A 12,193-nucleotide genomic window follows, 5' to 3' on the forward strand; every position below is an offset into this window, starting at 1 on the left:
TATCCCTATGGCTCTGGGGCACTTCCAGTTGGGTATAACTTTTCACCCACCTGCAGTCTGTGGGGAGAGCACTGCTGACTGAAAGGATTTCCTTCCCCAGATACAGAGATGCTTTGAAGTCCCAAAACAATGACTTTCATTGCTTTTCCCTTACACTGTCGGCTCCTATAAATTGGTGATGAAAGTGTGTGGCAGCAGCAGAGGACTTTCAGTCTCTATCTTTGAACAAAAGGAAGCCTGGATCAAGTCTGAATTTTGTGTTCAATTTAGCTTTCTGCAGTGGATTTAATGCAAAATGAAGCTGGCCCAAGAATAATACAATGGATTGAAAAGGCTAACTGAATTAGTGGGCTTAGAGGAATACATTTGTAAAGTGGCAGAAGTCCCCAGTCATAAAAAGGTTTCTTAAAATGGGATTTACTAGCTAATCACACTGATATTTTAGCATGTTGCCAGGCCTAAAAAATTAGCCATGTTTGTTTATTTTGGTAAAGACTCTGGTTTAAGTTGTCAGATGGTTATTATACTAATAACAAGAAACCACCTTTTATTTAACCAAGGTCTTATAGCCACCTGATTAGTGCAGCTGAAAAGTCATCCAGAGGTATAAGCAATACTTGTTTAAGCCTTAATTCTGGGAAATAACACACAGGCTGTCTTTTAGGGTAATTTGGTATCACCTAACCTGACAAAAATGGTATTTCTCTTTATGAAAAGCATTTGTGAAGGAGTTGATTCTTTTTAAGGTACTTCCAAAAAAGGTGCAACTTAACAGTTTATCTCTGCATGCTTTTCTAAGAAAGAGTTGAAAGGCGGCATTATAAGGAATATATGGTGTCCATCTGTTCTCATGGAGCGCTTGGCATTGAGGTGGATTTGTTTTTTAATAAAATGCAGTTTACAGGTTTCTAAATGAGGCATTCTGTGTTTGTGGAAAAGGATAAAACTGTTACCTTCCCTTGGGGATTGTGTATCCCCGGCCTCCTTGAGGCGAGAGAATAGGCCGTTGGAGAACTCCCTCATTACCGATTGTCTCAATGCAGAGGAAGGGCAAAGTCTTGGTAGCTTTTGATAACCAGTTTCAGCATTCAGCAGGCTTAGCTATTAGTCATGCATCTTAGCCTTTCCCTATTTACTTTCAAAACACTTAATAAAAATAATAAAAGATTAGGTGTAAAATGAAATATTTGTTTGGTACACAGCACCTCGGTATCTGCAGCTTCCACACACCACAGTGGTTCAGTCTTCTGGGATATTTCGTGTTGATAGAATCATTTGAATTTGTTACCAGTATTAACATAGGAAGCCCTGGAAAAGATAATTGTAGTTTCCTTAGCTGTAAAGGGCTTACTTACAAATCAGGCTTTGGAAAGTTATAGCTGATGAAATGCAGTTCAGTGGGGTAGCATTATAATCCTACCTTTTAGACTTCATCCAGCATTAGTGGTTTATCTCAATGGGCATAAAATTAGAAACTAGTTCTTCTTGTCGTACAAGTCCATGGGACTACAGAAACGACAGATTTCTGTACTGGGTAGGGAGAGAGGCTAAAGGCAACACGCTTCAAAATGATACAGATCGTGTTCAGGGGCAGAGACGCCGTGGCTTGGCAGCAACACATGCGGGGCTTGGCACAGCAAAGGTACAAAGGAGTGACTTTTTGTTTAAAATTGGCATTGCTGGTAAATGCCAGTCACAGTGAGGAGGTCTGTTTGGTAAAGAAGTAGAGAGTTCTGCAGGAGGGTGTCCACAGAGAAAAAAGTCAGTCATTGCCACCACATATTCTAAAAAAAAAAAAAAAAAAAAAAAAAAAAAAAAAAAAAAGTTGATTACTCTTCTGCTTTTTTCCCCGCAGCTTCCATCCAGTATAAACCACGGCCCGACCTAGTTGTGAAATCTACTTCGTAAAAGCTGTGTCCTGTCCCCTCACCAAAAACGTACCTTTCAAATTAATGTCATCCCTCTTGTAAACAAAAGAAACTGTTGTGTGTCTGTTTTATTCCCAGCAGAATGGAACAGAGGAACATCATGCTGAGCGATCACAAAAAGCAGCAGAACGGTTTAGAAATCCTGTTGTGTTCAGCAAGGACTCGACTGTCAGGAAAACTCAGCTCCAGTCTTTCAGTCAATACGTGGAGAGCAGACCAGGTAGGAGAAAATATAAAACCTGTTTTCCCATCTTATGATTTTATAATATTTAACAATAAATATATGAAAACCCGATAATGTAAGTCCACATTTCAATACATAAATATCAAGCTTTATAATAATTTTACATGTCTTTTCCCTTTTTTCAAGAGATGAAAAGGCAGAGATCAATACAGGAAGATACAAAGAGAGGAAATGAGGAGAAGGCTGCGATAGCTGAGACTCAGAGGAAGCCATCAGAAGATGAAGTGCTTAATGTATATTAATTTTTTGTCTGGTTTCATGATTGCTGATAATTCCAAACTGTATGTGGAAATAGTGCCTTTATTTGTTAAAATGAGATGTTAGGGTTTTTTAGATGTCAATCTCCAGTGCATTCAAAGCAGAGTGAGAGGGGTGCACTGTTGAATTAGTCTGCAGTGTGGTGATAATTGTCAGATAAAAAAAATGAATTTTTCAGAGTTCCACAGCCCCAGCTTCCTTGAGACATTTCCATCAGGGCACTTCCCATAAAGAGATTCCAGTATTGATCTACCGGGAGGATTTTAATTATTACAATAGCAGATACCGCAGAGCTGCAGTTAGAGGGAAGAGTCACATGAGACCTGCTAGAATTTCTCAGCCAACCCATTTTGTTGGCTTGGGTTAATGGGTGTTCAACCTTTCCATTATCCAGATCAGCCGTGAATTACTAGCTGAATGATGTTTGCATTAATATAATATATATGGTAATTTCTTCACTTAATTAACGGGGAGGTTCAGCTCAGTAGGGGTATGGGCTGATCATGTGTAAAATTGATTTGTGAGGGAAATATTTGATAGACCGCAGGGAGAAAGCTGGTTTTGATGGACAGCTGCGGGACAGAAGCAGGAAGAAACAAGTTTTAACCTGAATTTTTTTTGTCTGAAAGCACAACACAGCCTTTGACGGTGATTGTTTGTTGTTCTCCACAGCTTATCTGAACACATTTGTCATTTTTGCTGAGGCAATCTGGAGCTGAGTAGCAATTTTGTACTGCTGTCATATCTACACCAAAACATAGAACTTTTTACGAGCCAGAGTTATTTTTAGCCCAGTTGTACTTTTGCAGAGCTGAAAAGGTCTGGCATAGTGAGTTCACATTATATATGCAGATGATACACATGAACTCTTGGGATATTACAGCCTGACACAGCATTTCTTTTCATCTTCTAATAGCAATTGTTAACAATTATACATGCTGACATTAGGGAAGTTTTCATACTATTTTCAATTAATTATAGTTGCTGAAAGGCAATATATTGCACATCACTTCAACTCCCTAGACTGATTTTTTTTTTCTTTCTTCAGAGTCTTCTCTCAGGGAGTTTTAGTTTTGTTGTTGCTGTTTTTCTGGCAGGTAGAAAAGGGTTTTCCATTAGGGATGCTACTGTTGGCTATTGTGTAGGAAGAAAGGGACCAAATTAATGTCCTTTAATTTGTATACCCCAAATTTCAAGGTTCTATACTTGTTACTGGTCTTGGGAGCTCAGCCATGCTGTTAACTTTCACTTTGAACATGTCTTTATTTGAAATGATATGCTGATGTGTTTATTATGCCTACTGCCTGAATATGAAGCTGAATTTATTATTTCAGACACATTTACAGAAAAACAACTGAAAACATTCAGTGAAAGTATCTGAGAACCTTATGCAGCAACAAGTTAGTCTCTAGTAGGGAAATAAGCCTCAAAAAAAAGCCTGTGTATTTTTCTGTTCACAAAGGACAGCGATTTTTGTTTCATCCTTTACAGGGAGTAGATGAAACAAGAAATAATTTCGTCAGGGTTTATGTTTTTTTCCCTATTTAAAACATTCACCCAGGCTCTAGGTCAGGCGTAGGAGGTTACATGGAAGGAGCAACATGTTTTTCCTAAATTATGCAAAAACATGCTTCAGGAATGACATTTCAGCATTGTGTACAGCCATAACACTGTGAAAGCTGTTGAGCCGCATGAGTATAACTTGGAGGTACTGAATGCTTTTGCTTGGGCTCCTATGAGAGCCAAATGGCTTTGGAAACACTTGGAGATCTGTGTGGTCATGTGCAGGGCAGTGCTGAGAACTTACACAGGGTGCAAGAGGCAGTCTGGGCTTGTTAGAGTGTTCCCACAGCTTTCTTGGTAAGGTTCAGTAGAATTTATCAGCGTGGCATCCCTGGCCTGCCTCCTGGCCAGGTGTGATTGACGCAGAGGCAGGATAGCTCAGGTTAGTCCCTGTGCACCTGAGTGCCTGCCCAGGGCCTTGTCACCACTTTCCAGGATAAGAGCTGCAGTTAATTAGTGGTGTTTTTACAGATCACCCTGTAGGCAGGCCAGTTCCTTCAGTCAGCGAAACCCAGAGGGGCAGGATGGCCCAGGCTGGGGGCCCTCAGTGCTACAGTTAGCTCAGAGGAGCTAAACAAGCCGGGAATCTTGTTTGGGGTTTGGTTTTAATATTTAAAGCCCACTTTTTAATTGTCATTAGACACTCTTGTGCTAGTTTTTCTAGTCCCAAAAGTTAACATTTTAAAACTGAATCAGACCTGAATGGAGTAGAAATGGCATGTTAAATAGTGCTTTATTTGTATTACTTTCTTTTCATGGCACTTTGTTACAGCAGCTTTTTATGCACTTAGAAATAAATTACGGGAATTTCAAAATAACTGCCAGCTAGTAAAAAACTGCAAAATCAAATGTTTCCTAAGGAAAAAATCAGGGTATTTTAATAAACAAATAAGGACATTTGGCAAAATTGTAGAGTTTATTAAATGTGTTAGCTTTTTGGTAGTGAGCATGATATTTGGTTGTTTAGGTAAGTGCTTTACTAAGTGTTTGTGGAAAGGAAAAATGCAACCTACAAGTGATGTTTTTTCTTCTTGTTTGTTCTCTTTAACAGAAAGGGTTCAAAGACACCAGTCAGTATGTTGTAGGAGAATTGGCAGCACTAGAGAATGAGCAAAAGCAAATTGACACCCGTGCCGCGCTGGTGGAGAAGCGCCTTCGCTATCTCATGGACACAGGTACGGTGCCCAATTACACTGTAAACAGTTTTGGCAAATTGAGCGTTCACAAACTCTTATAGAGTTTTGGAAGTGTGAATCTTTGAAGCCTGAATGTTCAGCAAAACTGCCTTGAAAATAAAAAGGCTGCGATTTGCAGCCACCTCTCTGGGCCCTGGTGATAAGAGTGCCTTCATGGGAAGTGATAACTTGCCCTGATACCGTGTGAGCCAGCACTATTGAACAGTGTGCTCATCCATGCAGAGTTGGAATACACATCTGTGCCTCATTGATATGCCACTGCTTAAAAAAAAAGAAAAAAAAGTAAGATCTTCACCGTTCTACTGATTCAGTGGGAAAAAAATTTGGCCAGCTAAAGCCATGTACTGCATGAAACAGCGCAGTACATGGAGGAAGGCTTCATTGACTAGATCACTGAAATTTAAGAATACTGTCTGCTTACTGATGCTCCACAATTATTTTATTTGTTTATTTTCAGGAAGATGGCTTTTAAAAGTCTATAGTACTTGATGTTGTAGGTGCCATTGAAAGTGATGCCTTGGGTTAAAACATATAGATTTTTTTGTTAAAAGCATAATGGTTGTGACTTCAGTGATGAACTTTAGATGGGTATTAAGTGCTGGTGGTCATCAGAGATGGAGAGGTTAAACCATATCAATTGGAAATAAAAGGTGCTTAGGCGTTTCAAAAATAAATAGTGTTCTAAGTCCAAAGGTGTTCTTCTTGTCCAGGGGGAAAAAAGTTAGTTGGTCCAGATTACATTGTGGGTAAATTGTCTTTGTAAGTTATATGAATATCTGATGTTATAAACTTGACGCCCATCTTTAACTGAAATAATAGGTTTTAAAGTAAATTTGCATTCAGTGTTATGTCTTGAAATACAGATGAATTAGCTTTAACTTAAGTTCAATACTTTGAAATGAGCCTCCCACTTGTATCCAAATATGATGGTGTTTTTTTCAATGTATTTACTTTCTCATGTGCTGAAGTTGTTTGATTTTTTAAACTAATTTTACAAAACATGTAATTCAGAAACTATTTCCATGCTGAGTGGATGCTTGTTTAGTAGGACTTTTACCTATTATGGTCTTTTGAAGTACTCTTTCAAAGGCATTACATCTTGATCTTTAGTTATTTAGCTAGAAAAAATGTGTGTGTATTATCCTGCACTTTCTTGTGTACTTTTTTATATTTGTGAAATGTATATTCTGCACAAAAGAGCCAGTAAAATATTTCACAAGTCTTATATGTACCCCAGATACCACCTATAGATACATATGGAGTCATCAGCATAACACTTGGGGATTTTAAAAACTCTTATAACCATGTTATTATTTTATTTATGTCATTTAGTCCATTTAAAAAGAGATTTCTTATTGATTTTAATTTCTTCGATTTTGAAGTATGACAGGAGTTGCTGTGTTCTTCCTATCAGACCCATGATGAAGTTACTTTTTTATAAGTATCCTGCATCAAATAGGAGTCTAGCACACAGCTGGAGAGTAAGAATGTAGTTTAAAGGTTTTTAACTGGAATACTGATAAATATCCATCACTTTTACTGGGGAGAAAGGGACAAGTGGTGCAGCCATAGTAAAATATTTACTTTTACTTCTAACATTTCCTGAGCGTTCAGGATTTAATTTAAAGCAATTGATTTGACGATTATAAACATCCTATTTATGTTCTCAGCTTAAAAATGCAATTTTAGGAGAAAATATGTGAAAACTGGAGATTTTAACCTGTGGTTAACTTTATAGCCTGGAAAGCAGGGATTCTCAAACTTCTCTAACTGTAGGTCACATCTTGGCAGAGAGCCTTCAGAAGATCTACTGTATCTCATCTCATTAGTGGCTCTCTTTGTCAGGATGGCACTGGGTTTTCTTCCATACCTCTCAACGGGAAGTAATTCCTCAAGCAGACAAAACAGGAACTTGTGCCTGTATCTTCATCTCAACTTCTTCTGTCAGAGTCTGGGCAGCTTCACCTCAGTGTCCGACTGAGAGAGGGATTTGAAAACAAAAATGATGAGTCAACACCATATAACTTTGCCAGCTTGCCATGGGCCACCAAGTGGTCTGTAAAGCCAAGTCTGAAGGAAGAAAGTAACCACAGCATGGTAGCTAGAAAAGCCCTGAAGGGCTGTTGATGATGATCGCAGGGTTTTGCAAATACTCCCTTAGGTGTTGGGACATACCAGAAAGATGAGAATTATGAAATGCTGCCAGCTCTCATAGTTGTTCTGAAAAGTCTTTTGATATTTGGATTTTCTGAAAATGCAGGTTTTAGGAAAAAGGAAAACATTTAGGCATGTGTAGCAAAAAGATCCTGAAAACTTAACATGAAGGACAAGAAACGCAAATGAATTGGTTTAAATAATTAACACTCTTTTTAAATCACACCTCTTTCTTAATTTTGTAGTGCTTGGGGTTATGATACTGGAGAACCTCGGGCAAGTAAAGGTCTCTGCTGACCTTATTTCTCAGCAGTTGAAGCAGGGTACCATGTTTGTACATTTGTGTCAGGAAGGGCTTACACCGAATGATCCTACCAACTGTTTGCAGAGTCATAGTCCCCATCAGTGTGGGAGCACATTTGGTATTGGGATTTTCAGTGTTGTTTCTATGTGGGCCAAGACCATGCAAGATAAATTAAACAACTGAGAGTCTCCCATCATGACCTAGTCATTTGCCTTGAAATTAAATTCAAGAAGAAGGTAGAGCATGGTTTGCTTAGCCCTGTTGTGTCTGTTGGGGACTAGACCATCTTTTCCTTCTCCATTGTGTTTGACCTGATTCTTTATTAAGACTTACTAGGAAGAAAGCACTGTCTCTTCCTTCTCATCCTTCTCCAGCACAGAACTGGGGGTATTTTTTTCCAGTGGGGAGACTCTTTGCCACCTGGCAGCTCTTTATTCTTATGAGTTCAAGAGTCCTTTTTGTTGCTTAGACAGGAGGGATTTTATTCAGGCAGCAGCTTGAACATTATTCTGTATCATTCATTTCAAATCATACATTCATTTCACAGAAGATTTTTGTATCTTTTTTCCATATATCAAAATATTTGTTTTAATATTCCACCTGTCTTGGGGGGAATTTTGTTACTGTGGGCTAGTGATAAGACCAGAAAGATATAGTGACTAACCCTTGGAAACTGCAGGCTTTGATAAATGTAGAGGAAATCATATGGTTTCACCAAAAGAGAAGCAACTATAAGTATAAATAATATATATTCTTGGTTAGATCCCAGCTCATGGCATTGTTTGACTTTGTTAGATATTGCACTTAGGTTTTAGAGAAAGTTTCTACCACTTAGGATTGCAAATAAAAGGTTAAAAATTCCACCCTGGCTTTGATAGGAGCGCAGTGGCTTTAGTTAGCTAGGAGAAGTGGATCCTGGAGGCTTCCAATGCCCCACTCCATTTCTGGGATGAACAAGGAGGAGAGGAGTCCTTGACACAAGTGCTCTCCAGTCCATTCCCTAGGATGCAGCCTGGGTTGCAGAGTATCAATTCCACCGCTGCCCTAGGAGCTGCTGCCCTCCATAAGGGAAGGACATCTAATGGAAATGGGGCTGTAGGAAGACAGCCTAGGCCCTTGTCTGCACATGCATTACCATTTTCCTGCTCTATTATTTGTCTGGGGAAGACAAGTTTCTGGCTCTTGGCCAGAAGGGAGCTGATATTTTCAAAGTTCGTCAGCTAGGCACAGGGTTTGGAACTGGCTGAAGCTTTGCATTTCCAGTGCCAGCTGCTCATAATTTGACTAGAAACACTTTCCTAAGATGTGTGAAAAAATAAAAGTTATTAAAATTCCTGGGTTGCTGATTTCCATTTGAACTTGAGTAGTCACACTTTTATTAATATTCAGTAATTTATGTCAGCAATGACATAACCTCAATCCTCAGTCTTTGCACTTTCAATTAAAATGTAACCTCACCTTGTTCCAGCGCAGTGTGGTTACTGCTCCATTGCAAAGTGAGGGGAATCAGTGCTTTGGCGCCCTGAGCTCCCTAGAATAACCTTATGGCACGTTTGCTGTTGCTGTCGGGATATAGGTAAGAGTTTATAGAAGGGATTTTGCAACATCCGCTCTATGAAGCACAACACCACAGAAAACTTGCTGGGTGCAAGTTTTTAGAGAAAAGGCCACCCAGACATTCAAGTAAGAGGAATGATTTGGATGATCAAGTACAAAAATAATGATCTAATATCATTGATTTTTCTTCTTCCTCTGTTATGGTGGCTTGAAACTAAATTATGACAGAGGCAGGATTATCTTGCTTCCTCAAGATTATTTACCCATGTTGTGCCTAACCTGCTATGGGTAAAATAGTAGTTTTGTCTCTGCTTCTGACAATGTCTTCCTCCACTGCAAATTCTTCTGTCATTGCATTTTAAGGTGTTCATCATCTTGATATCCAAATGCCAATTAAAATGCAGAATTATCACATAGAACAATTAAAATAAAAGTCAAAGAATCCTGGTTTACAAATCTCTAATCTGAAATGTATCTCTTTTTCAGTCACTGTTCCTTCACTAATTGCAAAAACAAGTATTTGAAAAAAAAATTGTAGCCATCAGATATTATATTATCTGGCCACAGGGTATGAAGTGTTTTTAATTGTTTTTCTGATTAACTTCAGGCTCCCAAATTCAAGTAGAAGCATATTGGTGTTTTCCATGTGAGATCCTGTACCTTACTAATGGATGAGTATGTTTGTGGTACTGTACAAGGATTAATGAAATTTTTAAAAAAACCTCTGCTGCTGCTGATTGACCCACTGATGGTAAATGTAATTGAATTAGCAGTGCACTAAAATAAATGTAGACCAAATAAATATAGACAAGAAAATCTGGTGAAAGCTTCTGTAATGTTTTAGATTAATAGGCATACAGAATTCTTCACATTTTTTATTACGTTGTCCCTAGATGAATTCAAAGTAATTGGGGTGGTTAATTTTATTTACACAGAGCCGTTCACAGCGCATTAAATAATAGAGATAATTGAACAAGAATTGTCAAGTGTGTACTGATATCAGACATATTACAGAAGGGAATGTGCATAAAACTTCATTTCTATGCAGCCATTGTTTATGGTAATTAAGTACACAGATTTATCCCTTGGTTGCCTTCCAAGCTTATGGCAACTGCTATTGTTGTGCTCCATTAATATGTAATCAGGAAATAGTTTAATTTTCTAATCTGCAGTTTGAGAATTCACTTTCTAACAACTCTTAATTACTGCATTGCCCTAATGATGCTCATGGTTAGGAAAACTGAACCAATAAACTCCATGGAAGAAGCCAGAGGGGATTATACTTCCAGAGGTGGTGCTTGCTTAATAAACTTGTTATGCCTTCACCAGAGGGAGCTCAGTGTCCTTCAAAAGCAACTAATTTTATATTTCAGAGTTGTACATACCCACAGTGCAAAGAGTTAATGTGCAGTGTGTGGTGGGGGTGGCAGCAAATGTGATTCACTAGAGAACCAGATAAGCGATGCTATCACCATTTTGGTTTTTTTCCTACTTTATACTAATTTTAGAGTTTAATTGCACAGGAAATAATGCAGGTGATTTAATCTATTGTTTTAAAACTGTCCTCGCAGGTTTATTTTTGTCGAGTTTGTTTCCGTTCATTAGCCACATTAGCTAAGCCCAGTATCGTGAAATCTTGCACAGACAGATAAGCTCTATATATTGACAGGTATCTCATAGTTAGTGTTTTCAGGGTGAATCTTAAACAGTAAACGGGTTTCTTTTCTTAATCATTTGCATTCTTCACTGGCCCATCATTCACCTTGATTGCTATTTCTGTGCTGCTCGTGTACCTAGTGCAACTCTAATGACAGCACTGAAATTATTTTGTGTCTGTGCTATTGCTCTATGATGATGATCCAGCCACTGGCATCTCGCAGTCTGTGCTGACCCTACCCAGGAGCATATGGGCAGATCTCATATTCTCAATGAGATCTGAAAAATGAGAGTTAGCATCTGCTGAGACTCGCCATTGCTGTGGTATAGTACACCTTGGTGGTTCCTCTTAGTGTTGCAAGTCTTGTGGGTTGCATCTTGACAAGTTCTGCCTTTTTCATCGCAATTACTGTGGCTTGAGAGTCTTTTACACGTTTATCTTTTGAGTTTAGGGTGTTGTTTATTTTTCTTTAACTTGCACCCGATTTCAATGCTGCATGTACTCAACATGGGGCAGGATTTCCGTCTCCTAGCCACTATTTCACCCCTCCTTTCTCAGTACATAAGCTTCCTTGTTAGTAGGCCTAATTACACAGTGAACCAAACAACAAACATTAGAAAACCTGTAAACACATATGTTGTGTCGCTGCAAATTAACTCTTACCAATCAAAAAAGCAGTATACGCTTTGTTGTCACATGTGAAAGGAAAGTCACATGTATTAATTAGTTAGCATTTTACTCAGCTTTGAAGATATAAAGGACTGAGGTTTGTAAGATGGAAACATTTGAATTTCATAGAAAAGGAAGAAGGTTGAGCTGAAAAAGTACAGGCACAAAAAGAGAGTTTAAATAGTTGATTTAGTCTCTTGTAACAAAATGAATTTTTTGCTTCTCATATTAAATCTCATCCTGAGATAAACTTATATTCAGTCTTCTTCTTGTAATATTTCATACTGTTCTTTGGCTTTTGCCAGTGTCAGGGCACTAAAACTTGGATCCCAGGAGAAATGTTCTTCCTTTTAAATGTGTAAAATAAAATGGACATACACAAAAGGTTTTTAAGCTATAGCATTTATGTATTACACACAGCTGTGTGTAATATACGTGTTTAACACACGCTGTGTTTTGTTTTAATAGCAGTCCAGGGCACATATATAATTGTATGTCACAGTCTCCAAGTACATATTTAATTAAACCATACAAGCTGTCTAGCATCAGATAATAAGAAATAACACAGCTTTCTGCTTGTCTGGCTGTGTAGCTTTTGAGGCATAAAATGCACAGTTTCTATCAGAGTACATGTAGAAAAAAAGGGGACACAAAAGGTGCTGG

At 38.3% G+C, this 12,193-nt stretch overlaps 1 protein-coding gene across 19 annotated transcripts in view; it reads left to right on the plus strand.

Annotated features, from left to right (window-relative positions):
• The window catches only part of EHBP1 (EH domain binding protein 1), a 203,678-nt gene that overhangs the window by 162,089 nt on the left and 29,396 nt on the right, over nt 1–12,193 (plus strand). For 10 of the 19 annotated variants that reach the window (XM_088160939.1, XM_088160934.1, XM_088160936.1 and 7 more), the window contains 3 exons: nt 2,010–2,148; nt 2,299–2,405; nt 5,045–5,168. In XM_088160939.1, coding sequence (XP_088017065.1) covers nt 2,010–2,148; nt 2,299–2,405; nt 5,045–5,168 — 370 coding nt within the window. Of the gene's footprint in view, nt 1–2,006; nt 2,149–2,298; nt 2,406–5,044; nt 5,169–12,193 lie in introns of all 19 variants that reach the window. The other 9 variants (XM_088160923.1, XM_088160933.1, XM_088160935.1 and 6 more) reach the window with 1 other exon arrangement.

Source organism: Sturnus vulgaris, chromosome 3, assembly GCF_052056855.1.
Source record: "Sturnus vulgaris isolate bStuVul1 chromosome 3, bStuVul1.hap1, whole genome shotgun sequence".
Taxonomy (NCBI): domain Eukaryota; kingdom Metazoa; phylum Chordata; class Aves; order Passeriformes; family Sturnidae; genus Sturnus; species Sturnus vulgaris.